General features: G+C 65.9%; 4 protein-coding genes across 5 annotated transcripts; 2 read left to right on the forward strand and 2 right to left on the reverse strand.

Annotated features, from left to right (window-relative positions):
- Positions 1–11,109: 11,109 nt before the first annotated feature.
- ANKRD34C (ankyrin repeat domain 34C) lies at positions 11,110–14,534 on the forward strand. Of its 2 annotated transcripts, XM_066558863.1 has the most exons (3): positions 11,110–11,241; positions 11,727–11,898; positions 12,010–14,534. In XM_066558863.1, exon 3 carries the CDS (start codon positions 12,045–12,047, stop codon positions 13,575–13,577), a length of 1,533 nt encoding a protein of 510 aa, XP_066414960.1. In that variant the 5' UTR covers positions 11,110–11,241; positions 11,727–11,898; positions 12,010–12,044; the 3' UTR covers positions 13,578–14,534. The 2 variants fall into 2 exon arrangements, with proteins under 2 accessions (XP_066414960.1, XP_066414958.1); XM_066558861.1 differs by having other exon boundaries at positions 11,727–14,534.
- A 385-nt stretch (positions 14,535–14,919) lies between these two features.
- TMED3 (transmembrane p24 trafficking protein 3) lies at positions 14,920–17,531 on the forward strand. Its single transcript, XM_066558864.1, has 3 exons — positions 14,920–15,134; positions 15,743–15,991; positions 16,444–17,531. The coding sequence occupies exons 1-3, from the start codon at positions 14,982–14,984 to the stop codon at positions 16,678–16,680; spliced, it is 639 nt and encodes a 212-aa protein (XP_066414961.1). The 5' UTR covers positions 14,920–14,981; the 3' UTR covers positions 16,681–17,531.
- Positions 17,532–18,408: 877 nt separating this feature from the next.
- LOC136562241 (gonadotropin-releasing hormone II receptor-like) lies at positions 18,409–20,519 on the reverse strand. Its single transcript, XM_066558959.1, has 4 exons — positions 20,477–20,519; positions 19,508–20,058; positions 18,958–19,162; positions 18,409–18,845 (listed from the first exon to the last, which is right to left on the reverse strand). Exons 1-4 carry the CDS (start codon positions 20,517–20,519, stop codon positions 18,409–18,411), a joined length of 1,236 nt encoding a protein of 411 aa, XP_066415056.1.
- Positions 20,520–21,712: 1,193 nt separating this feature from the next.
- On the reverse strand, positions 21,713–23,313 carry LOC136561942 (mesoderm posterior protein 1-like). Its single transcript, XM_066558488.1, has 2 exons — positions 22,324–23,313; positions 21,713–21,947 (listed from the first exon to the last, which is right to left on the reverse strand). The coding sequence occupies exons 1-2, from the start codon at positions 23,311–23,313 to the stop codon at positions 21,882–21,884; spliced, it is 1,056 nt and encodes a 351-aa protein (XP_066414585.1). The 3' UTR covers positions 21,713–21,881.
- Between the last annotated feature and the right edge of the window lie 1,723 nt (positions 23,314–25,036).

Below are 25,036 nucleotides of genomic sequence, written 5' to 3' on the forward strand. Positions count from 1 at the left end.
GGGGGGATGTGGAGGACAGCGTGGGGACATGGTGACGCTGCCGTGGGGCACAGGATGGGGCGTCACCACTGTCACGGGCGCCCCAACACCTCTCTGAGCAGCTGGAGCGGGAGCGGCGGCACCAGACCCTTCCCTGCCCCTGCCGTGGGGCTTTCCTGCCTCTCGGGGGTGTGACACCGCGGCCTGGGGTCCGTGCGGCTGCGGGTGCCTTTCTGCAGCGTCAGACGAATCCGCCCGGCTGCACCCCAACGATTTATTCGGCTTAATCCGGCGGCGGGCAGGTCCCACCGCGCCCCGCCGGCCGGGTGCCGGCTCAGCCCCGGGGGGACGGTCCCTCCCCGCAGGGAGGGGACTGAGTTATGAAAGTTGTGCATGGGGAGTGTCCGGGGGGCCGGAGCAGACGAGCCCAGGGCGCGGGGCACTCGCTGCGGGCAGGCTGGGCTGCGGCACCCGCGCTCCCCGGCAGCTCCCGCGACAAGAGGCGCCCGGCCGCAGCCCGAGCTCCGTCCCCGCCGCTCCGCACCGGCCGAACCTGCGGGGTGCGCCCCGCCGCTCTCCTGAGGCCGCTCTCGTGCCCTTATCACTTTTCCAGCCCAGCTTCTGCACCTGACTGTTGGACGGAGAACTGATAAGGGTATGCGAGTGACACGAGCACCGTCCTGCCGCGCCGGTGGCCCCCGGGCTGCCCCGGCCGCGGCCCCGGCTCCAGCTGCATCCGTGCCTGGGCAGCTCCAGATGTGGGCTCGGCGCAACCCGGCCGCAAACCAAGCGCAGGGGATGCAGAAGTATCTTTTTCCACTAAAGCCTGGCGGGTCCCGTCGCTCCGGGGTTTTCCCTTTCAGCATCTGCAGCAAGTCTCCAGCAGGAAAATGCATCTTTTTGGAAAAGGTTCTTGAAATGCTTTTTAATGCGTTACCGTTTGCTTGTGTTTCAGTGAAGTTAGCTGGGTATTCTTTGGGATCAACGTAAAGAATCATTCTGAAAGTAAGAAATGAGTGTAAAACTCCTGTGCCTTCCTGTGCCTGCAATTGTTCCCGTTTAAAGCCATTTATTCCCGACATTTCCCTGGGTTTCTAGGTGAGTTCCTGCCGGCCATCTCCAGCCGCAGCAGCCGGAGGCAATGGTGAGCACTGCAGCGGGACAAGGGCAGCAGACCCCGGGATGAGGTAAGGGGGTCTCTGTGCTCCCATCCCCCTCGGGGTGCTGCACCCCAGGTCCCACCCGGCCCGGGGCTGCCAGAGCTCCCACAGGCGCTGCCCCTGCACGGCAAACCGATGCCCTAAAGCACCCAGGAATCCCTCCGCATGTCCATCCTCCTTTTCCCAGTTTTCCAGCTATTCCCACCTGTCAGACCTTTCCTGCCTCCTCTGAAGTGTTCAATGGCAGAGTGAGTGCCAGCACAATGCCAGTCCTGGGGTGCTTGCCCATGGATGCGTGGCTGGGTGGAGAGGAAAGAGCCAGCACCAGCACAGAGAGGAGGTTTCTTTCCCCAGGGGATACAGCCTGGCCTGGCCGAACCCCATGGGTGCACAGCCCACACCCGGGCTGCCCTGGCCCCCGTGACCCCCACAGCACCCCCTGCTCAGCCCCAGGGGCTCCCCAAAGCACCGACACCCCCCAGAACTGCCCTGCTCTCCCTGCTCTCCCTGCTGCTCAGCCCAAGGCTGCAGGGGATCCCCGAGCCCCACAGGGGTGGGTACCCCAGATCCCCTGAATTCCCAGGTGCAGGCATCAGGGCAGGGAGCAAAGTGGAGGAGCAGCTCCGTGTCAGGCGCTGCATGCACATGGCCTGGGGAGGGGATGCACCCCTAAACCCACCCCCTAAAGGTGCACCCCCTAAACCCAGCCCCTCTGCTCCAGAGCTGGGGCCCCTTCTGACCCCTGGCTGGGCCCCAGACACTGACTCAGCCCCAGTGTGGGAGTCTCAGCCCCCCAGGCTCACTGCCACATTGCCACAGTGTTGCCACATTGCCACAGTGGTGCCGCACTGTCCTGTGCCAGGCACGGCTCTTTTCTCCCTCTGCAGCCCTGTGGGGATCCTCTGCACAGCCAGTCCCTGCCACAACCCCGAGCGTGCCCTTGGAGCACAGAGGGACGGGTCAGAATTTGGGACACGCTTTGTCCCCCCCAGTGACTCCGGCTCCAGGCCAAGGGGCGGGCAGGGTGTGACCCCGCCACGCCTCAGCTCCGGGCTCACACTGCAGCGGCTGGCACCGGTGGGCTCGGAGCACTCGCGGGTCCCAGCGCTGCTCTACACAGAGCCCAGGCAGCCCCTCGGCTGCTCCGGGGAAGGGTGGAGGTGGCGGTGGACGCACAAAATGGAGTGAGGGAGGAGTGGGGTTGTCCCCACCATCCCGCCCTGGGCCGGCTGAGGGACAGAAGCGGAGCGGTCATGGCATCCCTGGGCACTGGGGGCTTCCCTGGGGAGCACCGGGAGCTTCCGAGAGCCCCAGACTGGCCAGGGTGGGGGCCTGAAGCTACTGGGAACCCCAAATGGGTGGGGTGAGCGCCCGGAGCCCCCGGGAGCCCCAGATGTGAGTTCTGCATGAGGGGTTGATGGGGGCCGGGACCTCATGTGATCCCTCTGCAAACAGCCGCCGGCGGGCTGTCAGCGTGGATTTGGCTTTCCCCCGCGGCAGGTGGGGTGATCAGCCATGAAAAGGCGGCTTAGCGGCACCGGAAAACTCCTGAGGCAGCCGAATTCCCGGGGAGCCGGGCCCGGGGGCGGCGGCTGAGCCAGCGCCGCGGCCGCCGCTCGCCCCGAGCACGTAGCCCCGATATTAAAGTCCCGAATAGGAAATTCCACTTCTTCAGAAAAAAAACCAGCAGCCGGATATTTCATAAGTGTCCCGGCGGACATGAAAGCCGCACCAGGAAATTTCACTCGGCAGAGATATTAAAGTGGATGCAGCCCTTGGGGCACAGGGCGAGGGCCGGCCGCGGGGACACGCGTGTGCACATTCCACTGTCCCTCGTGTCGCTGTCCCGGCCAGCCCTGCCTGAGCCCCAGCCACGGCTGCACCGGGGCACGGGAGCCAAGGGCTCAGGGTGACCCCAGGGGCAGGGACACAGGGAGGGCAGCAGCCGAGCCCCCAGCAGGGCACAGGGCAGGGTCCCAGCCCCGGGAAGGGCAGGGGCGCTGCCAGCCCCGGGCACAGGGCAGGGTCCCAGGGGCGCTGCCAGCCCCGGGCACAGGGCAGGGTCCCAGCCCCGGGCACAGGGCAGGGTCCCAGGGGCGCTGCCAGCCCCGGGCACAGGGCAGGGTCCCAGCCCCGGGCACAGGGCAGGGTCCCAGCCCCGGGCACAGGGCAGGGTCCCAGGGGCGCTGCCAGCCCCGGGCACAGGGCAGGGTCCCAGGGGCGCTGCCAGCCCCGGGCACAGGGCAGGGTCCCAGGGGCGCTGCCAGCCCCGGGCACAGGGCAGGGTCCCAGCCCCGCGCAGCGTCGCTCAGCCCCGCGCTGCCGGGAGCGCCGCCCCCGCAGGCACCGAGCGCGGCTAATTGCAGGTTATTGCGCTGCTCTGTCATCAAACACGGATCCGTTCTCTTCCGACACGCGCTCCGAGCAGTGCAAACTCGGATCTGCTCCTGCCTCCGCTCAGCCTCTCCTCAGGCTCGGCGCAGCAGCGGCTGCGGTGCCACCCCGGGGCAGAGGGTGCGGTGCGCTTGGGGATGGCAGGGGCCGTAAAGCTCATCCCATTGCACCCCTGCCGCGGCAGGGACACCTCCCAACACCCCAGGGTGCCCCAAGCCCCAGTGTCCAACCCGGCCCTGGGCACTGCCAGTGGTCCAGGGGCAGCCTCAGCTGCTCTGGGCACCCTGTGCCAGGGCCTGCCCACCCTCCCCGGGAGCAATCCCTGCCCAGAGTCCCATCCATCCCTGCCCTCCGGCACTGGAAGCCATCCCACCTTGTTCTGGCACTCCATGTCCTGTTCTCAGTCCCTCTGCTGCTCTCCTGGAGGCTCTTTGGGCAGTGGAAGGAGCTCTGAGGTATTCCCAGAGCTTTCCCTTCTCCAGGCTGAAGACATTTCATCCCTCAGCTCTGGCTGAGTCAGGATCCAGCAGCCCAGATCCTGGGCTGTGTCTCCAGATCAGTCTGGAGCCCCACACCTCTGCCATGCCCAGGGACCAGGCAGTGACATTTTCCTGTTGCTGTTCCCTGTGGGGATTCCTCAGAATTGGGAGTTAAACACAACCCAAAGAGCATTGTAATGGCTCAAGAGAAAACGAGTTTCTAAAATTAAAAGAGCAAAGTAAGACAATGGAATATTTTTGCATTGATTTTCTTGCCATGAATATTTATAAAACTTAGTTCAATAATATCAAGGAAATGCAGGACAGTGCCGGGTGAGAGCTGCATCCCCATCCCAGGGCAAGGCCCACACTGGACCTCAGTGCCTGTGCCCTGCCAGCATCAGAGCTGCAGCACTGATTCCAGGAGCTCAGAGCAGGGAATCACCTATCCAAAGCCCAGAAAACCCCCAGAAATACCCCCAAAACCACAAGGAATTCATTGCCCATTCCCACAAGCAATAAACACAGTGCCCAGAAAGCCCAAGCTTTTTCTTCTCCCTGCCCCATCACAGCACACTGTCACCTTAATTGGTAAATAATCCCACAAATTGCATTGTCACTCCATCCCTTCCATGCCTGCCCAGAGCAGCTGGGGCTGCCCCTGGGTCCCTGCAGTGTCCCAGGCCAGGCGGGACAGGGCTGGGAGCACCTGGGACAGTGGAAGGTGTCCCTGCATGGCAGGGGTGGGATGGGATGGGCTCTAAGGAGCTCCCAAGCCATTCTGGGATTCAGTGATTCACCCGTTACAGCACAAGTGGCCTCATCCCCCGCTGCCACCCACGGAGATTCATTCCTCCTGCCAGGATCTGATTTCCACCCTGGTACCAGGGGCATTTCCAGCCTCCTGAGGTGAGGGGTGCTCTGCTGCCCCTCTGGAGCACGCCATGGGGAAAGCCCACGTGGAGGTGCAGGAATGTGCAGATTACAGAGGGGAAATGGTGTAGGGAGAGAGAGGAGTTGTCAAGGCAACAGCAACTGCAGGATTGGGAGAGGGAAGGAGGGGGAACGGGGGTACCTGGGGGTGCAGTGGTGGACACAGGGGCACAAGAAGCCAAGGGTGAGGACAGGGACACAAACACCATTCTCTGCCCCCCTGCCCACCAGGACAGCTCCCAGCCCTGCTGCCAATGAGAGAGGATGGTCCAGGGCCCCACAGCATCCCCAGGGCCCATCCCCTGCCTGCTGCCCGGCCCCACAGCATCCCCAATCCCCAGAGCCCATCCCCTGCATGCTGCCCGGCCCCACAGCATCCCCAGACCCCATCCCCTGCCTGCTGCCCAGCCCCACAGCATCCCCACAGCATCCCCAGGGCCCATCCCCTGCCTGCTGCCCGGCCCCACAGCATCCCCAATCCCCAGAGCCCATTCCCTGCCTGCTGCCCGGCCCCACAGCATCCCCACAGCATCCCCAGAGCCCATCCCCTGCATGCTGCCCGGCCCCACAGCATCCCCAGGGCCCAGCAAGGGACAGAAGCTGCCACTCTCCAAGGCCCAGCACTGAGTGACACCAAGTGACACCAGTGACACCAAGGGGAGCAGCTCTGGCTGCTCAGTGGCACAGGCCACCACAGTCTGATTTTCAGAGCTTTCCACAAGTTGCTAGTCTGAGCCAAACCAACTCCTCACACTGAGGGGCAGAGTCCAGAGAGATCCCTTCCCCACCCATCTCCAAACTTACAGGAGATGCTGAAACTCTGCTCAGGCCTCAGATGGGCACGGAGGTGCCAGCTCAGAGAGGAGACAGCAGGCACAGTCACCTGTGAGGCCGTGGTGGCCAGTGCAGCCACAGAGCTGCCGGTGCGACACGGATCCAGCCTGGATCCAAGTTCAGCACCACGGCAGGGAGGGTGCAGGCGTGACCAGGGCACAGGGAATCCTCTGCACGGGGCACCGACAGACCCTGCTGTGCAAACTCTGTCACTGCCCCCAGCCAGGGCAGGGCAGGGGTGGGGACACGCGCGGAGTCGGGGCACAGGCGCCAGGGGCTCCGTGCTGCTCTGCCACTGCCTGAGCCCCACACCTGGAGCACCCTGCTCCCTCCTGCCCTGGGCTCTCAGAGCCCCAGAGAGCTCCAGCTCCTGCTTAAAATGAGACCTGGGGACAGAACAGGGAAGCTCAGCCCTGCTCCCTGCTGAGCCCCTGCTCCCCACGCACCCATGCCAGCAGCGATCCCTGCCAGGCCCTGACAGCTCCCTGAAGCTGCTGCACTATTTTTACCCCACGGTTGCTATAGAGACATCAGAGCCGCTCCCTGTGATGATGCAGCTGCTTTTGGGTGATGCAGTCTCTTCCAGAAGCACTGCATCACCCACTGCATCACTCACTGCATCACTCCCTGCATCACCCCCTGCATCACCCCCTGCATCACCCCCTGCATCACTCACTGCATCACCCCCTGCATCACCCACTGCATCATCTGCTGCATCACCCCCTGCATCACCCCCTGCATCACCCCCTGCATCACCCCCTGCATCACCCCCTGCATCACTCACTGCATCATCTGCTGCATCACCCACTGCATCACCCACTGCATCACTCACTGCATCACCCCCTGCATCACTCACTGCATCACTCACTGCATCACCCCCTGCATCACCCACTGCATCATCTGCTGCATCACCCCCTGCATCACTCACTGCATCACCCACTGCATCACCCCCTGCATCACTCATTGCATCACCCACTGCATCACCCCCTGCATCACCCCCTGCATCACCCACTGCATCACCCCCTGCATCACCCACTGCATCACCCACTGCATCACCCCCTGCATCACCCACTGCATCATCTGCTGCATCACCCCCTGCATCACCCACTGCATCATCTGCTGCATCACCCCCTGCATCACCCACTGCATCACCCCCTGCATCACCCCCTGCATCACCCACTGCATCACCCACTGCATCACCCACTGCATCACCCACTGCATCACCCCCTGTTATCACCTGTTGCATCATCACCCACTGCGTGAGCCCCCTCTGCACCACCCGTTCAGGTCCCCTGGGACCCCCCTCTGTCCCCAGAGGTGTGTGCCAGCCCCGTGCCCTCGGCAGTGCCCCAGGAAGGGGGGTCACACAGACCTGCTCCACCCCTCACTCTGGTGCCCCGGGCTGGGGTGAGCTGCTGCTTCCCCAGCCTGCTCCAGGGGCTGCCACGCTGGGCAAGGTCTCAGCAAGGCAGCTCAGCCGTCTGGCCAAGGCCACCAGAGGGGACAAGGAGCAGCAGTGTGTGGCGCTGCACGGCCACAGGGGGTGGCAGGGCTGTCACTAATGGATTTTAGCTGACTGATCTCTGGTACACCCATTTTTCCAGCAGGAGAAATCAGGGTCCCGATTAAAGCAGGTACAAACCTGAGCCAGGCTCCAGCTCTGCTCAGAACTGGAAAGCAAGGTGCTGTGGGCACGGTTGCACCCTCTCCTCCGTGAAGCCCCAGGAGGGGCTGGGGCTGAACTCTGGTGGGCTGGGACCCCCTGCCCGGTGCCAAAGGGGGGGACCCGGGCTGTGCCCCAGGCAGCAGCAGCAGCAGCAGAGCCAGGGGTCCCCGGAACACTGAGCTCCCCCGGGGCTCTGCTGCTCCCCCGGGGCAGCCTCAGCCCCAGAAGCCTGGCTGTGAGCAGGGAACAGCAGCCGTGAGGGGATGAGCTGGCAGGAACAGCTCACACAGCCCTCGGCAAAGCACCTAAAATAGAACCTGCCAGCAGCCACTGCCTCTGGGGACACGGGGCTGGTCCAGCCCTTGCTGAGGCTGCCCTGGCACCCCTGGGCCTGAGCCCGGAGCCCGAGGTTGTGCCTGGAGGTGGTGCAGGACCCCTCCCCAGCAGGCAGACCCAGCTCTGCTCAGCCAGGGCCTGCAGCTCCTCCAGGGCTGAGGAGAACATGGAGCCCACAGCCCCTTGCCATCCTGTCCCTGCTGCCACAATCTCAGCCCCTCAAGGCATCACTGCAGCCCCTCGAATGCCCCCGGCACCCCACAGAGAACAAACAGCCCCGTTACAGCCCCATGAAGCAGCTCCCCCTCCTCCAGGCAGGGCCAGACCCCAGCCAGAACCTCAGCAGGCTCTAACAAAGGGGTGACAGCTCCCTGGCTGCTCATCCAGGTGGGGTAGAGCTGGGATGGCCCCACAAAGCCTCCAGCATCTCTGCTGTTCTCTGCAGTGACACGGCTCTGTCACCTCTGCCCTCTCTGTCCTGCCCAGGTGAGGATCCCAGGTGCCACCCGTGCCACAGGGGACTGGCATCACCAGCAGCACTTGCAGGCACTGCCCAGCCCTCCGCACCCTGCAGGGCTGTTCCGTGGGGGCAGAGCACCCTGTGGCCGCACCCAGCCACCTCAAAGCCACCCCATCCCAGTTTTGTCCCAAACTGGTCATGTCTGGAGCCCATCCTGCTGCCCCAAGGCTGCAGGGGCACTCCTGAGACCAAGCCCATGGCTCCGAGCCCTCACAGAGCTGCAGCCTCTCCAGCAGCCATCCCTGCAGCCCGTTGCCATGGCATCCTCAGGGATGGCACAGATACTGGGGAGGAAGACAAGGAGGATGAAGACAGGTGGACACATTGGCTCTGCAAAGCCAGGGCACGGATGGGGCAGATTTGAGGCCCTCTGGCAGCAGGCAGGGGCCACCCTGCTGCCCTCCCAGGACTGGTGTAACAGAGCTGGCATTGCCACGCTCCCTTCCCTGCTGGGGCATCTCCCACCCATGGACACCTGGAGGTTGGTGAGACTAGGCTGGTGGAGCAGGAAAGGGAATTCTTGGGGTTTAACATCTTCAAGGATAGGTCACTCCTGCTTTCCAGCCAGGAGCAGCCAGCCTGGGGTGCAGCACAGGGGTGAGAACTCGCAGGAGCAGCAAGGGGGGCAGAGCACAAAGGGGCTCCTGCAGGGGAAGGGGCTCCCCAAGCCTTACTGCCAGCATTTTCCCCAAGCCTTACTGCCAGCATTCTCCCCAAGCCCCACTGCCAGCATTCTCCCCAAGCCTTACTGCCAGCATTCTCCCCAAGCCTTACTGCCAGCATTCTCCCCAAGCCCCACTGCCAGCATTCTCCCCAAGCCCCACTGCCAGCATTCTCCCCAAGCCTTATTGCCAGCATTCTCCCCAAGCCTTACTGCCAGCATTCTCCCCAAGCCCCACTGCCAGCATTCTCCCCAAGCCTTATTGCCAGCATTCTCCCCAAGCCTTACTGCCAGCATTCTCCCCAAGCCTTATTGCCAGCATTCTCCCCAAGCCTTACTGCCAGCATTCTCCCCAAGCCTTATTGCCAGCATTCTCCCCAAGCCTTACTGCCAGCATTCTCCCCAAGCCTTATTGCCAGCATTCTCCCCAAGCCTTACTGCCAGCATTCTCCCCAAGCCCCACTGCCAGCATTCTCCCCAAGCCCCACTGCCAGCATTCTCCCCAAGCCCCACTGCCAGCATTCTCCCCAAGCCTTACTGCCAGCATTCTCCCCAAGCCCCACTGCCAGCATTCTCCCCAAGCCCCACTGCCAGCATTCTCCCCAAGCCTTATTGCCAGCATTCTCCTCTTTGCCATCATCAGGCACCCAGGACCTTCCCTCTTTCCCCACAAGCACCTCCTCCCTCCTTGTCTCCATCCCTGACCCACACTGGGAGCAGAGCAGAGCCCCCTCACCAGGGGGATGTGGTGGCTTCCCCTGGGCAGCCTGGGCTCCTCCTGCCACCAGCTTGTCTCTTCTAAATTTGTGGGTTTCAGGAGTTTATTTTTAAGATGTTTATTTTGTCAAGGTGTTCAGATTATGTTGCTGTTAGGAGTTAGTGTGTTTATTTTTGCCAAGTAAAGTGGTGTGCTCATGCATCAGAAAATGGACAGATAAACACAGTTTTGGGGGGTTTATGGCCAGTTTAGGCAGGTACTGCAGAGTGTCTGTGTTACCAAGTCAGGAGGAACCTGCCATAAGATTTGCCAAATGTTCCCTAACATAGTAAGACTGACTTAATTTCTCTGCTGGCTCTGATTCTCATTGTCATCATCTCTGAATGAGGAGCGCTGCAATATTAAATTATATTTTATTAATCACAAGACAAATCTCCCCAAATGTTAATGTGATATGGGGGGTGTGATGACAAACACCCTCACAGCTGGGATGTCAGGGTGGTGGTCGGGGGCATCTGTGACCATTTCCCCCTTCCTCCAAATTCCCTTTCTGCTGGGACTGCTCCGAAAGGGACCCCGAGGGAGGTGGAGGAAGCTGCTGGGAAGCAGGCTCTTGCCCAGCTGCGGGGCTGGGGGCGAAGGAGGGCCGGAGAGGCAGCACACTGCCAGGCGCAGCCCTGGCACCGAGGGCAGCCGTGCCCGGGGAGCAGACGCGGGACCCGAGCTGGTCCTGCCCGGCACGGAGCGCTCCTGTGCCCCAGGTGCCCTCGGGCTGCTCCAGGCGAGCGCTCAAACCGCGCAGTCATTAACATCAGAGGGGGCTCGGGGGGCCGTGATTGCCCCTGCTCCGAGTGCGGGGAGCTGCGGGCTCAGGGATCTTCGGGCTCTGGGGAGCCCCGGAGCAGGGACAAGCACAGACACCCCGCACGGGTGGGCGCAGACGGACAGAGACCCCGCAGCCCCCTGCAAACGGACACAGACCCTACAGACCCCGCACGGGTGGGCGCAGACGGACAGAGACCCCGCAGCCCCCCGCACACGGAGAAAAACCCTACAGACCCTACAGCCCCCAGCCCACGGACACAGATCCTGCAGCCCCCCGCACACGGACACCCCCGCCCGCCGCTCCCCGCACCCACCTGCGGGCGGACGCGCCGCCCCCCGCGCCCTCCTCCTCGCGCAGCGCCGGGCACCGGCACCGGCACCGGCATCGGCACCGGCACCAACGATCGGCACCGGTACCGGCACCGGCACCAACGATCGGCACCGGTACCGGCACCGGCACCAACGATCGGCACCGGTACCGGCACCGGCACCAACGATCGGCATCGGCACCCGGCACCGGCACCGGCACCAACGATCGGCATCGGCACCCGGCACCGGCACCGGTACCCGGCACTCGGCACCGGTACCCGGCACCGGCACCAACGGTCGGCACCGGTACCCGGCACCGGTACCCGGCACTCGGCACCGACACCGGCACCTCACCAGCCCCGGCACAGGGCACGGGGCAGCGGCACCAACCCCGGAGAGCGGCACCGCACACCGCCACGGGCAGCAGGTACCGGGTGGGATGCGCTCCCCACCGTCACCACCGCAGCCGGGGGCGGCGCGGGATGGCCGCGGCTCGGAGGGGCGCGAGGCACAGCAGCCCCGGCGGCAGAGGGGAGAGCCGCCCCCGGGTCTCCCCCCCGGGTCCGAGGGTCCGCACGGGAAGGGGCCGTGGGCAGCTCACGGGCAGGGAGCGGCACCGTGGGCGCCTTTGGGAGGGGCTGGGAGCTAAGCGGGCACTGACCGCGGGTCCAGGGGCCGCAGGATCCCACGGAGGGCACGGAGGGGTGGGAAGGGCCGGGAGGCTTGTGCCCTCTCCAGGGGCGCTCTGTGGGCACCGGCTGCTCGGGGCTCCAGGAGCACTCTGAGGAGTGAGACAGGGAGCGGGGGCAGCAGGAGGGGGTGGCAGCGGGGGTCAGTGGGGCGGCAGAAGCAGGGGGCGGTAGAAACACAATAGACAGCATGACTGTGGCCGCTTCTGCTTCCCTCCGGCAGTGAGGAAGCAGAGATCCCGGCTCCAGCCCAGGAAGCCATCAGGGAAGTTCACACCGTCTCCAGTGCGCTTCGTGCTGCGGCCCCCAGACACAGCAGGCCAGTGGAGACCACCAGAAGCTCTCTGATCTCCTGGGGAAGCCAAGGCACCCATCCTGGCAGCTGTGTGCACCAGGTGTAGGGACACAGCCTCAGGGACAGTGGGACGTGGGACAGTGCCCAGAGCATCCCAGGAAGGCAGGGACAAAGCAGCGGGGCTCACCTCTTCCCCGTGGTTCCCCCACAGGCACCGCTGCCGTCACCCAGCGGGAAGCAGCAGCCATGGATGAAGTGACAGAGCTGGAGCTGGGGGGCAACTCCCTGCTGAAGGCCGTGTGGCTGGGCCGGCTGCGGCTGACCCGGCTGCTGCTGGAGGGGGGCGCCTACATCAACGAGAGCAACGACAAGGGCGAGACCGCCCTCATGGTGGCCTGCATCACCACGCACGTGGACCAGCAGAGCAGCCACAAGGCCAAGATGGTGAAGTACCTGCTGGACAACAGAGCCGACCCCAACATCCAGGACAAGTCTGGCAAGACGGCGCTCATGCACGCCTGCATCCGCGGGGCTGGGGGGGACGTGGTGTCCCTGCTGCTGGACAGCGGGGCAGACCCCAGCCTGGAGGACCACTCAGGAGCCTCAGCGCTGGTCCACGCCATCAACGCTGAGGACAAGGCTGTGCTGCAGCACCTCCTGAATGCCTGCAGAGCCAAGGGGAAGGAGGTGATCATCATCACCATGGACACATCAGCCTCTGGCACCAAGACCGCCAAGCAGTACCTGAACGTTGCCCCAGCGCTGGAGTTCAAGGAGAAGGCTCCCCTCGAGGAGAGCACAGCCCCCTCCAGTACCCACCTGAAAACTCCTGTCTCAGCACCTTCCCCTGCCGAGAAGGAGAGCAGCACTCTCACCCCACACCCTTCCCACCCTGGGGACACTGAGCCACCCTCCCCAGGCCAGCGAGGCGGCACTGCCCGGAGAGCCCAGCTGCCCCGGCTGAAGCGGCTGAGGTCAGAGCCCTGGGGTCTGGTGGCACCCTCGGTGCTGGCGGCCTCCAGTCACCGCGACGACACGCGGGTCTGCGCCGACAGCGAGGTCATCACGGGCATCGGCGACCTCTCGCTCTCCAAAAAGCCCTCCCTCACCCGCAGCGGCAGCAGCAGCAAGGGAAGGGACCCCTCTCTCTTCCCCCCAGTGGATGAGCAGGCACTGGGGCCGCTGGCATGGAAAGCCACCCATGAGAAGAGTCCGGGCACCCACCCGTGCCTGTCCCGGAGCGCCACGGTCCCCGAGGAGCCGGAGAGCACCGGCTCAGCCGCCAGCTCCACCGCAGGGACGGACACTCCCCACTGGTGGAGGCCAGGCACCGAACACAACGGGGACCCGCCGGTCACCGAGGCGGGGAAGGCGCCGTCCGAGAGGCGCAAGCTGAGCGGGTCCCAGCTGGCCTTGCTGGACGGCTGCTGTGACTCTCCCTCCGGCAGCACCAGCACATCGCCCAGCACCGGCCGGCGCCGGCCGCCCGGCCTGCTGGAGAGGCGAGGGTCCGGGACCCTGCTGCTGGACCACATTTCCCACACAAGGCCAGGATACCTGCCCCCCCTGAATGTGAACCCCAACCCCCCGATTCCTGACATCGGCTCCAGCAAAGCCCCCTCCCCGCTGGCTGCTGGGCTGAAGCCGCTGGTGCCCTTCGCACCCAGCTCGCCCAGGCGGGGCGATCTGAGGGCCCACAGGAAGCTCCTCCGCAGACATTCCATGCAGGCAGAGCAGATGCGGCACCTCTCCGATTTTGAGGAGGTCGTGGCGCAGTAGCCGTGCCCCGTTTGCTCACAGGGAGGTGGCCAAGGCCGCGCTGTCCCCGCAGAGACGGGACGGTTCCCACACAGAGTGGGCACAGGCTCCGGGGACACACAGTGGCCGGGGGGCTCAGCCCTGAGCCCAGGGGCTGAATCGGGATCAGGCTGATCGGGAGATCGATCCCACACCGTCCCAGATCGCCAAGCTCCGTGCCAAGGATCCCACCTGCAGTTCACTTATTCCTCACTAGTTGCAATCCGCTTTTCTTACATTCTGCTCGTTCTCTCACCGAATCCCGGCCTGAAGCACCGGGTGGTGATCTCTGGGGCCGAGGCGTTCATGAAGTGCCTTCCAGGAGGGGAAGGGGCTCAGTACGGAGGGGGCTCGAGGAGCGGAATCCCCGTGCAGCCACGGACCGTGCCGGTGCTCTCCCGGAGCGGGAGAGGGAGACAATGCTCCACCTCCGGGATTCCCGGAGCTGCGGCCGCTCGGCACACCCGGCACCGCTGCAGCCCCGTGGGCTGTGGGCCGGGATGGGCTTGTCTGGTCTCTGAAGGATCTGAACCTCAGGGGGTTCATTCCCCGCCACGCCGAGGAGCTCTGAATTCAGGAAGCGCCGAGCAGGATGGTCCCAGCCCGGCTGCACGGGAGCCTCTGCCAGCGGCGGGGAAGCCGGGATGCCAACCCACCGAGGGTGACACGGGCCGAGCCCAGCGCTTCATCCCACCGGGAAAGCCGCAGGCACGGCGCCAGAGCCAAGACCCCGCGGGCCCCCCGCCCCACGCCGCTCCCCAGGGCCGTGGGCCGTGGCTCCCGCAGCTTCCATCGCTCCACGATCGCGGTTATTCACGGGACTGCGTGCGCGCAGGGGCGCAGGGGCGCAGGGGCAGGTGTTGGGGTGACGCCGCGGCCCTGCGGAGACTCGTGCACTGGTTTTGCACTGCATTAATAAAGCGCTCAGCTTGGGACGGAGGCTGATCTCGCGTGGAGCCGACACCAGCCGCCCGCACAGGGTCCCGGGAGTGCCGCGGGGATCGCCCGGCCCCGAGATGCCGGGGGGCCCAGGGTGCCCGGTCGGGGGAACCTTCCCGGGCTCCCCGCGGGTGCCCGCCCCGGGGCCGGAGGTGCCGCCCGCGCCCCGCCCCGCAGCGGAAGCGCCACGTCAGGGGGCGGTGCGGGGCCGGCGGCGGTGCCGGTGCGGAGCCGGTGCCGGGGGCGGTGCGGAGCCGGTGCCGGGTTGCGGGTGGCGGTGCCGGGTTGCGGGTGGCGGTGCCGGGTTGCGGGTGGCGGTGCCGGTGCCAGGTTGCGGGTGCCGGTGCCGGGTTACAGGAGGCGGTGCCGGCCTGCGGGTGCCGGTTGTGGGTTGCGGGTGCCGGTGCCGGGTTACGGGAGGCGGTGCCGGGCTCGGTGCGGGGCGCGATGCCGGGCGCGGTGCGGACGCTGTGCCTGGCCGCGCTGCTGGGCGCGCTGCGGGCCGGCGGCACGGAGCTGACGCTGGAGCTGCCCGACAGCGCCCAGCGCTGCTTCCACCAGGAGCTGGAGAGCGGCGTCAAGTTCACCCTCGACTATCAGGTACTACCCTGCCTGTACCTTCCTGCATGCTCCGTGCCTGCACCCCCTGCCCAAACCCCTGCCAGGGCCCCTCCGCCCCGTTTGTGCCCCATCCCTGTGCCCCTGCCCGGGTGTGCCTGCAGGGGCCCGGTGCCTGTGCCCCCTTGCCCACAGCCCTGCCGTGGGCGTGCTGTTGTCTCTGCCCATGCCACCTGCCCATGCCTCTCCCGCACTCCCATCCTGTGACCTGCAGAGCCCCAGGCAGGGCTGCAGTTCCACCCCAGCTCCCTCCATGCTGCACTAGGAGTTGTTCCCAGCCCCAGTTCCATGCCCAGCAGTGCCCACCTGAGAGCCAGGCCTGGGATGTGCCCACATCAGCCGTGGACACCCCTGACCTGGGTCATGAGGGCCGTTCCTGTCTCCAGGCCCCCCACTTGAGCCATGGGCACCCCAGCTGAGTTGCTGGCACTGTGGTGCACAACTTCCCCAGGGCTCCCCTGGCCTGGGCCCCATCCCATGGGCATGGTGCCCGCTGGCCTCTCACACAGCTGTGGGGCTGGGCAGGGGCAGGGGGCCCTTGCCACGTCGCTGGGCGTGTGCCACCATCGGAGATGCGTCTCCCTGCACAGGTGATCAGCGGAGGGCACTATGATGTGGACTGCTACGTGGAGGACCCCAATGGCAAGACCATCTACCAGGAGACCAAGAAGCAGTACGACAGCTTCTCGCACCACACCGAGGCCAAGGGTATCTACACCTTCTGCTTCAGCAACGAGTTCTCCACCTTCTCCCACAAAATCGTCTACTTTGACTTCCAGGTGGGCGACGAGCCGCCCATCCTGCCCGACATGAACAACCGCGTCACTGCCCTGACACAGGTGGGTCCTGGGAGGAAAGGAGGGAGGAAGGAAGGGTCCTGCTGCAGCCCCAAGCAGCCTTGTGGGATGGCAGTTGGGGACGTGTCCCCTTCCTCCTGCACTGGATGCAGAAGTGCCAACCGCCGGCCAACAGCCCCACCACACACCACATCCTCTGCTCTGCTTGGCTCGGGGGGGCTGTGCTGGCTCTGGGTTCCCCTCTCTGCAGCAGCTGTGTCCATCGCACGTGAGGGAACTGCATCAGCCATTCCATCCCTAGGTGTGAGCTCTGGGCTGGGCATTCGGGTGCCCTCATGGGCCTCTCAGTTCTGTGCCAGTGGGGAACCACCCTGCATGGATTCTGGCAGGAAACCTGCTACACAAACACTGCTCTTGAGTGTTCTGGCACGGCCCTGGGCTCCCTCAGCTGAGCCATGTCAGAAGCAACAGGGTGCTCCTGTCCTTGTTCCCAGCTGGAATCTGCCTGTGTCACCATCCACGAGATGCTGAAGGCAGTGATCGACTCCCAGACGCACTACCGGCTGCGGGAGGCGCAGGACAGGAGCAGAGCTGAGGAGCTCAATGGCCGCGTCTCGTACTGGTCAGTGGGGGAAACCCTCATCCTCTTCGTGGTCAGCATCGGGCAGGTGGTGCTGCTCAAGAGCTTCTTCACCGAGAAGAGACCCAGCAGCGGTGGAGCTGGCACCTAGAGCTGCTGTCTGTGCCCGAGTGGAGCAGGCAGTGGGACAGACACTGCACCTCTGATCGGTGCCGTGGGCAGGCGGGGGGTGGGAGCAGGGGTGACACTGCTGAGCTGGTGACGCAGCCACCCAAGGACAGGCGTCCCCCAGCATCACCTCCCACTTGCCATCGCCCGGCCTACCCTGTCCCCTCGCCTGGCCAGCCTGTCCCTGTTCTCTGGCTGCACTGGGGAGCGGGTGGGACCAGCACCAGCACAGCACTGGGGCACCCTCAGGCCTGGGACGTGACTGGGATGTGACCACACGCTGCCCCTGAAGCCCTGTGCAGCCACCAAGGGCAGGGGCAGCACTGGCCCCCCCGGCCCCCACCCAGTGCCCTCGGCCCCAGCAGAGCTGCCTGTGGGCTGCAGGGGTCTCTGTGTGCACCCCAGCTGCCCCGTGGTGGGCAGGGTGCTCCCAGCAGCAGGACACAGCAACAGCAGTGTCCAAGGGAAGGCTGCTTGCTGGGTGGCTCTGGCTCTGCCAGCTCCTCCCCTCGCAGCAGTTCTCAGGCTGGCAGCAGGTGGTGTGCCTGTACCAGGTGGTATTTTCATACTCACACCGGTCTGTGCCTGAGGCTCAGCCCCCTCACACGTTCCCCCCACACGTGCCGAGGAAGCCCCATCCCTGCCCCAGAAGTACGGGGGACCCACACACACCTGGGACTGCAGCTCCTCATTCCCTGGGGCCCCACAAGACCCCTGGAGTGACTGGTATGCTGGCCCTCCAGCCCTCAAGCAGGTGTGAGATCATTTCTCAGAGCTGAAGCAACTCCACTAGACTTTTCCTTTGCCACTTTCAAATAAATCCCTGCAAGCATGGCTGGCACTGCTGTTATTGGGCACAGCTTCTGCCTGCCCTCCTGCCTTGCCCCCTGCCCACACAGCTGAGCTTGCTCCTGGCACAGGACCCGAGGAGGACACTCGGGTGTGTGCCCCAGCGTGAGGCTGCAGTGTCAGTGGGCTGTGAGGGGGTTCCCACTGCACAGTGGGGACTGAGGAGCCAGGGGAGCACAGGGGGACCCCGGGCAGAGCCCAGCGCTGGGGTCCCTTCCCTGTGGCTGGGGGATGCCAGAGCAGCTCACTCTGGCAGTGCTCGTGGTGCTGGGGGCAGTGAGGGGCCCGGGCAGCCGCAGCCCTCGCCCACCTCCCTGCCAAGGCTCTGCCGGCAGCGTGGCCTTGGGCAGCTGCTGCGGGCGGGAGAGCTGCCCCCGTGTGCCTCCCAACAGCCTTGGGCAGCAGCCAGCAGCTCCTGCTTGGAGCACAGCCACAGCAGCAGCACCCTGGCACTGCCACCAGCCCTGGCAGGGACCAGCCCTGCGCCCACTGTGGGGATGCACAGGGAGGGAAGCACCCAGCCCTGGCCAGGCTGGCATGGCCTGGAATCTGCCCCTGCCTGGGGACTCCTGAGCTGCCCACGGTGGGGACAGGGGCAGCTGTGACCCCCATGAGTCAGGGGGCGGCTCTGGGGACACCAGCTCAGCTCCCAGCGGGCGGGCACAGGAGGGACAAGAGGTGGCCATAGGACACTTTATTGCTGTTCAGGGCACAGAGAAGGGAAAGGGGAGGGGGGCACCCCACCAGCCCAAAGCCCCCAGAGGCACTTTGGGGTGCAGGGAGAGATCAGCAGTGACTCCATGCTCATGGAGCTGTGCTGACCCTGCTGCCAGGCCCCCTGCCCGGGGCACCCCAGCTGGTGTCACAGGGAGCTGCTGTGGCAGGAGGGCTCCCTGGCAGCCCCTCGGGGCCGGCGCAGCTCCGGTGCTCCCCGCGGGGCCGGCAGGGAGGAGGCTGAGCAGCGGAAGGAGCCCGTGGCCGGGGAGGGGGGCTGGGCCAGGGGACCCTGCCTGCATGGGCACCCCCAGCCCCCCCGGAGGGGGATGGTGAAGAGCCCGTAGGTGATGGGGTCCAGGCACGCGTTGAAGAGGCCAAAGATGAAGAGAATGTGGGTGAGGGCCGGCGAGATCCTCTTCTCCACGGCGCGGGGACAGAACCAGTGCCAGAGCCCCAGCAGGTAGTAGGGGGTCCAGCAGAGGATGAAGGAGGAGACGATGACCAGGCTCATCCGCAGCATGCGCAGCCGCGCCCGGGGGATGTTGTTCCTGGAGCACCGCAGCGATGCGTCCCGCGAGGAGACTGGGGGGGAAACAGGGCTGGGACAGGCACCCCTGCGCTGGGGCAAAGCTGGGGGCTCCCTACAGAGCTCCAGATGGGGCTGCCCCGGGACACGGGGGTGCCTGGCACTCACAGAGGCCCGAGCCCATGCGGCGGGAGATCTCCAGCAGGATGCGGGCATAGCAGCAGACCATGATGAGCAGGGGCAGCAGGAAGAGGCAGGCAAAGCCCACCATGTTGTAGAGGGTCTCGTGCCAGGCCCGGGGGAAGCTGCCGCGCGTGGTGCACTGCGTGAAGTTGTGTGGGGGCCGCAGGGTGATGGTGTGGAACAGGAACAGCTGCAGACAAGAGAGGTGAGGTGGGAGTAATGGGTAATGGGGGTTTATGGAGGCCAAAGCAGGGACCCCCAGACCCACAGGGACAGACCCAGCCTCGGGGGGGGGGGGGGGGAACCTGCTACCCCCCTGCACTGGCTCTGCTCCGCACTGACAGGGGCCTGGGGCACCCCCACAGTGGGCAGAGCTGGGCAAGGGGGGTCACTGCCACAGCCGCTCCATTGCCAGCTCCGCGTGCCCATCCCACCCTGCGGGTCACACAGTGGCACCAGCCCTGGCAGCGAGCCCGGACGGTGCCACCGGAGGCCGGGCGGGGCGGGGAGTGTTACCAGAGAGCCCGGTCGGTACCTGGGGCACGGCCAGCCCCGCGCTGAGCAGCCAGGCCGCCTGCAGCATGGCGCGGTTGCGGGCGCGGGCGCGGGCGATGGCCAGCGGGCGCAGGATGGCCGCCTGCCGGTCCAGGCTGATGACCACGGTGACGAAGGCCGAGGCGTACATGGCCAGCAGCCGCAGGTACATGAGCAGGCGGCAGGCCAGGTCGCCCGCCCGCCACTGCAGGGTGATGTTCCAGACGGCGTCGAGCGGCATGACCAGCACGGTGAGCAGCAGGTCGGCGGCGGCCAGGTGCCGCAGCAGCAGGCGGATGTGCGGGCGCCGGCCGCTGCCCTGGCCCCCCACCGCCCGCAGCACCGCCAGGTTGCAGCCGGCCGAGAGGGCGAAGAGGGCGAAGGTGACGGCCACGCGCACCTGGGCGGCCGGCGAGAAGGTGGGCAGCCGCAGGGGCTCCTCGCCCCTCTCCTCCGGGGGGCTCCAGGCGCAGCCCCACTCGGGGGGCGTCGTGCCGGGGGGCTCCGTGCTGCTGTTCCCCACTGCAGGGCCCGGGTCTGCGTGGCCCCTACCTGCCACAACAGGCAGAGGGGCAGCGGCAGCCCTAGGGGGGGCTCTGGGTGGGGCAGGCCACACTCAGCACTGTGGGTCCTGTCCCCTAGAGCCCCCTGCCCAGGGCCACAGTGCCGACATCACGTCTCTGAGCTCACTTCCCTGTGTTCCATCCTTGCCTGCTGCATCCTGCTGCTACCCCCGAGCCTCCAGCAGCCCCCAAAGCCCCTCCATGCCCCCAGAGCTACGGGGGTCCCTGGCACCCAGCAGGGCAGAGGAAGACACTGGCAGATGACCCCAACACGCCCCCTACCTCAGGCCATCACTGCTGTGCCCCTCCCTGCCCAGAGTACCCCTCATGATCCTGCCTGGGATGGGGACCCTACCCAGCCCAACAATGAGCCTGTAGGACCAGACACCCCATTCCCCCCGCCTCACCTGTGTCCAGGGTGTCCTGCCTGGCATTCCCCAGCCAGGCCATGTCAGGGCTGGTGCTCACAGAGTGCCGAGGCTCTGTGCTGAGGGCTCCTGCATCTGCTCGGGGGCACGAGGGGAGCGGGGCAGGTACCGGGGCAGGTACTGCAGAGAGGCAGCACCTGCTGCTGCAGCTGCAGCTGCTGTGGCGTGGGCGCCCTTGGCAGCTCGGAATGGTCCTTGACGTAGCCAGCAGCTCGGAACAGCACGGTCCTTCCCCTGCCACCCACAGCACACGGACACACACGTAAGCGTGCGTGGTGCTCACATGGGAATGAACAGTGAGATGTGCCCCAAATCTGTGGGAGGGAGCCCCCCAGCCCAGGGGGTGCTGCCAGTGCCCCCCAGGTCTGGCACTGCTGCTGCCAGGACCAGGTATCAGAGCACACAAGGGCTCCTTGCATTCAGGTGCAGCATTTGGGGGGCCCAGAGGCCCACAGGTTCGTCCTCCCAGCCCCGTGACTGCCAGCTGCTCCCCCGGCCTGTGGTGATCCCCATGGCAGTGTCCCCATGGCTGGAGCATGTGCCCAGGTCCCTTCGGCCCTGCCTGGAGAGCAGGGATGCAGCCTAGGGGAGGGCAGGCCAGGGGGCTGCTTTACATCTCAAAGGCTTGTCTCCGTTCCGTCATGCCCCTCCTCCGCCCCAGCAGAGGATATTAACCTCATTAGAGAGTCCTTTCACACTCCATGGGGTTCATTAACCCCCCGCCCTTCACCCCAGAGCCCAGAGCTGGGAGGATACACCCCTGACACATTAGCACACGGCTGCCAGGTCCCAACACCCTCCTGCTAATGGGGACCCCAGACTTCAGGGAGCCACCAAGGGGGCTGGGGGCATAGGGTCCCCATCACCGGCTCCTGGCCGGGTCTCCAGCCCGTGGGCTCAGGCCCACCCCCACCCCGAGCTGGACCCCAAATCTGCCCATCTCACTCTGCATGGGCGGCTCCCACAGGCCCAGACTGCCAGGTGGGAATGCTGGATCTGGAGGGTGCTGGGGATCCTCAGCCCTTCCTGGCCAGGGGTCAGGCCCCAGGGCAAGGGGAGCGTTTCTCTTGATACTCCTCCAGGCTGCTCTCCCAGCTGGCTGCCCCACAGCCCCCAGCCCTGCAGCCCAGCGAGGAGAGCCCAGGCATGGCTCTGCTGGGCATGCCGAGCCCCATTGGGTGCCCAGCTCCTGGAACAGCCACACGGACACACTCAGAGAGGGCACAAGGGTTTATTCACATCCAGCCGTGCCCGGCGCGTCCAGCACGGCTCCAGGCTCCGACGGGCAGCTTGTTCCTGCAGCTGCCCCAAGGGCCACGTGTCCCCAAGCTGCAGGGCTCCAGATGGGCATCGCGGGTGCTCCAGGCCCGGGGACTCACCCGGGTCAGTGCCGGGGCTGTGCTGGGAGCAGAGCCTCCAGCAGTGAAAGCAGATCCTCTGCAGAGAGATCCTGGGGAGAGACAGGGGGAGGGTGAGCACCAGGCAGAGCTGCAGGCAGGGCTGGGGTGGTGGCAGTGACAGCCCACACCCTGGAAGGGCTCCTGGGCAGGGACAAGGGACTCCTTTCTGTCCCCACTAATGGGATCCCCACAAACATGAGGGAGGGAAGCGCCAGGAAGGATGGGGCAGGCTGGGGGACCCACCTCAGCCGCTGCACGGAGCAGGCTCACCTCTCCATTCCCTACCCCAGACAAGGCTGTTGTTACCCCAAAACCAGTTCCTGCACTGCCCCACACCAAGAGGACTCTGAGGCTGCCCCAAGGGGAGTTGATCCCTGCCCCACGCCAGCCCCACGCTGAGTCACCCCAGTCCCCAGCAGCACGTACCTGGGTGACTGTCCCTGTGCCCACGAACTCCGACAGCAGCAGTCCCGTGTCCAGGACATCGCCAGGGAGATCCGGGGGGGCCGCGGCCCCTGCGGAGTGGGGAGGGGTCAGCCAGGGTGACGCAGGGGAGGTGAGAGCCTTGTTCAGCTCTGAGGAGGTCCCCGCTGCAGGCACATAGGGGGGTGGCCCCCAGGGCTCCGTCTGGATGTTGGAAACCCCAAGAATCTCTGGAGGGGTCCCGGTTGCAGGGATGTAGGAGGGAGACCCCCAGGTCTCCATGGCGATGTTCGGACCACCAAGTGCCTCTGGGAGGGTCCCTGCAGCAGGGGTGTAGGGGGGTGACCCCCAGGTCTCTAAGCCCAGCTCCGGAGCCCCCAGCACCTCTGGGGCAGTGCCCGCAGCAGGGCTGCAGAGCGGTGACCCCCAGGCAGCCGTGCCCACGCCGGGGGCCCCGTGCAGCTCCGGGGGGATCCCCGCCATGGCAGGAGACCCCCAGCCCGCGGCGCCGGGTGGCGAAGCATCGCGGGGCTCGGTGTCCCGGCAGCACCCCAGGCCCCGGGGACACAGGGGACAGTGTCGGGGGGCCGGCGCGCCCCGGCCGAGCCCCAGCAGGGCGGAGAGGTGGGCGATGTAGCGGGTGGCGAGGCGCAGGGTCTCGATCTTGGTGAGGGTCTGCCCGGCGGGGGCCAGCGCGGGCGGCAGGTAGTGCCGCAGCCGCAGCAGGGCCTGCGCCAGCCGCCGCATCCGCAGCTTCTCCCGCTCGCTGGCGCTCTGCCGCGGGACCCCCGCCGCCCCGCCGCCCCGCAGCCCTCTCCTGCCCCTGGGGCGGCTGCCGTGCCCGCGGCAGGGCCCCCGAGCCGCGGCGGGGGACGCGAGCCCGCAGGAGTCGGGCGATGCTGCGGGAGAGCTGCTGCTGTAGCCCTGCGGGTCCGGGGCTCCGCGCTCGGCCCAGTCCTGCAGCGGGGCGGCGGGCAGCGTGCCGTGGGCCATGGCAGCGCCGGGGGCTGGGACCGGAGTGCCGCTGGCTCCGAGCGCCCGGCTTTATGCCGGCCCGGAGGTGTGAAGAGGCACCTTCGCGGCCGCAGCAGCAGCAGCACTTCAAAGGCCGGGGGGCTGGGGGGGGGGCCCGGGCCGCGGCTGTGAACACGGGGTGACGAATTTCACCCCAGAGGTGTGAAGCTGCTCGGTGCTGCCCCTCGGCCCCGCGCGGGGCGGGGGCCGGGGCTGGGACCCACCCGGGAGCTGCAGCGGGGCCTCAGCGGGTGCTGGGGGAGCTGCAGCGGGGCTGCAGCACGGGGGTGCAGGCGGTGCCGTGGGGCGTTGTGGGGCTCTCATGGGCCTTCAGCGAGGTTTGCAGTGGGTCTGCGGTGGCGTGTCCCCGTGTCTCCCTCTGCTGCCCCGGTGGCTCTGTGGGACTCCCCCCAGCCGGTTTGGGGGTGCGGGTGTCCCAGCGGCCCCTGGCGGACCCCTCGGGCCGGTGCTGGCAGTGGCGGGGGAGCCCCCTCGGGCGGGCGCGGAGGGCCGGGGCTGGGAGGAGCCCCCCCGGCGCGTTCCCAGGCCCCGCAGGTGTCGGGCCGGCGGGTGTGAAGGTTTCCCGGGAAACGGCCCCGCCGAGGGACGGAAAATCCATCAGGGAGCAAGGGGATGCATGGCACGGCACGGGCCCCAGAGCTGGGGAGCGCAGCCTGGTCTGGGGGTACACGTGGGGGCACAGGACCCCCCAACTGGGTGTGCACAGCCTGCTGGCACTGCGGGGTGCAGGAGCCCCCCAGACGGGGTGAGCAAAGCCCTGGGAATGTGAGGGGCACAGGATCCCCACAAAGCTGGGGGCACAGCTGAGGGGATACAGTGGGGACACAGGACCCCCAAACCGGGTGTGCACGTGTGAGCAGTGCCCAGCACTGACCAGCCCACCCGAGGCCACCAGCGCCAGGCCCCTTCCAGCATCCAGCCCAGTCTGGGGCGCAGGGGTGTCCGGGCTGCACCCCACGGCCCGGCCAGGCACGGCCCCCTCCCGCTGCCGGCCCCCTCCTGGGCCGCATTAGCTGATGAGCTCCCGGGTAATGAGCTCTGCGCCCGCCGCTGCCGCTTCCCACCTCCCTGTTTGGACAAGTGCTGGAGCGCGGCTGGGCCGGGGCAGCACCGGCCCTGGGGTCAGAGCCCCCGCAGGGTTGGGAAAATCTTTAATTCTGACAAAGAGTGTTTAAGTCTTGTGAATTCCTTCAGCTTCAGCCAGAAGTGCTTAGTCCTGTATTAATGTGTGCAAGTGGTTATCTTAGCCTTAAAGAGTGGGGGCCTGACCAACACTGGTAAGAAGATATATCTCAGCCAGACCACAGAGCTGGGATGTATTCAAAGAAAATAATTTTTTTGGTTTTGGCCTATGACCAAAATCAGATAATTTGAGGAATGGGGTGTTCCCCAAACAAGCACCAGAGAACCTTAAACACCCCTACTCTTATGTGAATAAGCCCCAAAAAGTGATATAAATATGCAAAAGAATTTGTGAGACTGTTTAGCATACATGTATGAGTTTTGGAAAATGGAATTAATAACTTACAAAGCTTTAAACTAGTCTGTTAGCCAGCTGTGGTATTGGTAGGAGGAGACATCCTCTGCACACCCAGCACTGAAATAAAGTAATGGTACTTTCTAATACTGAACTTACAGTGTTAGAGGGTTTGATTCCCAACTTTTGGTGACAGCAGGACAC

The sequence above is a fragment of the Molothrus aeneus genome, chromosome 13 (assembly GCF_037042795.1).
Source record: "Molothrus aeneus isolate 106 chromosome 13, BPBGC_Maene_1.0, whole genome shotgun sequence".
Taxonomy (NCBI): Eukaryota; Metazoa; Chordata; class Aves; order Passeriformes; family Icteridae; genus Molothrus; species Molothrus aeneus.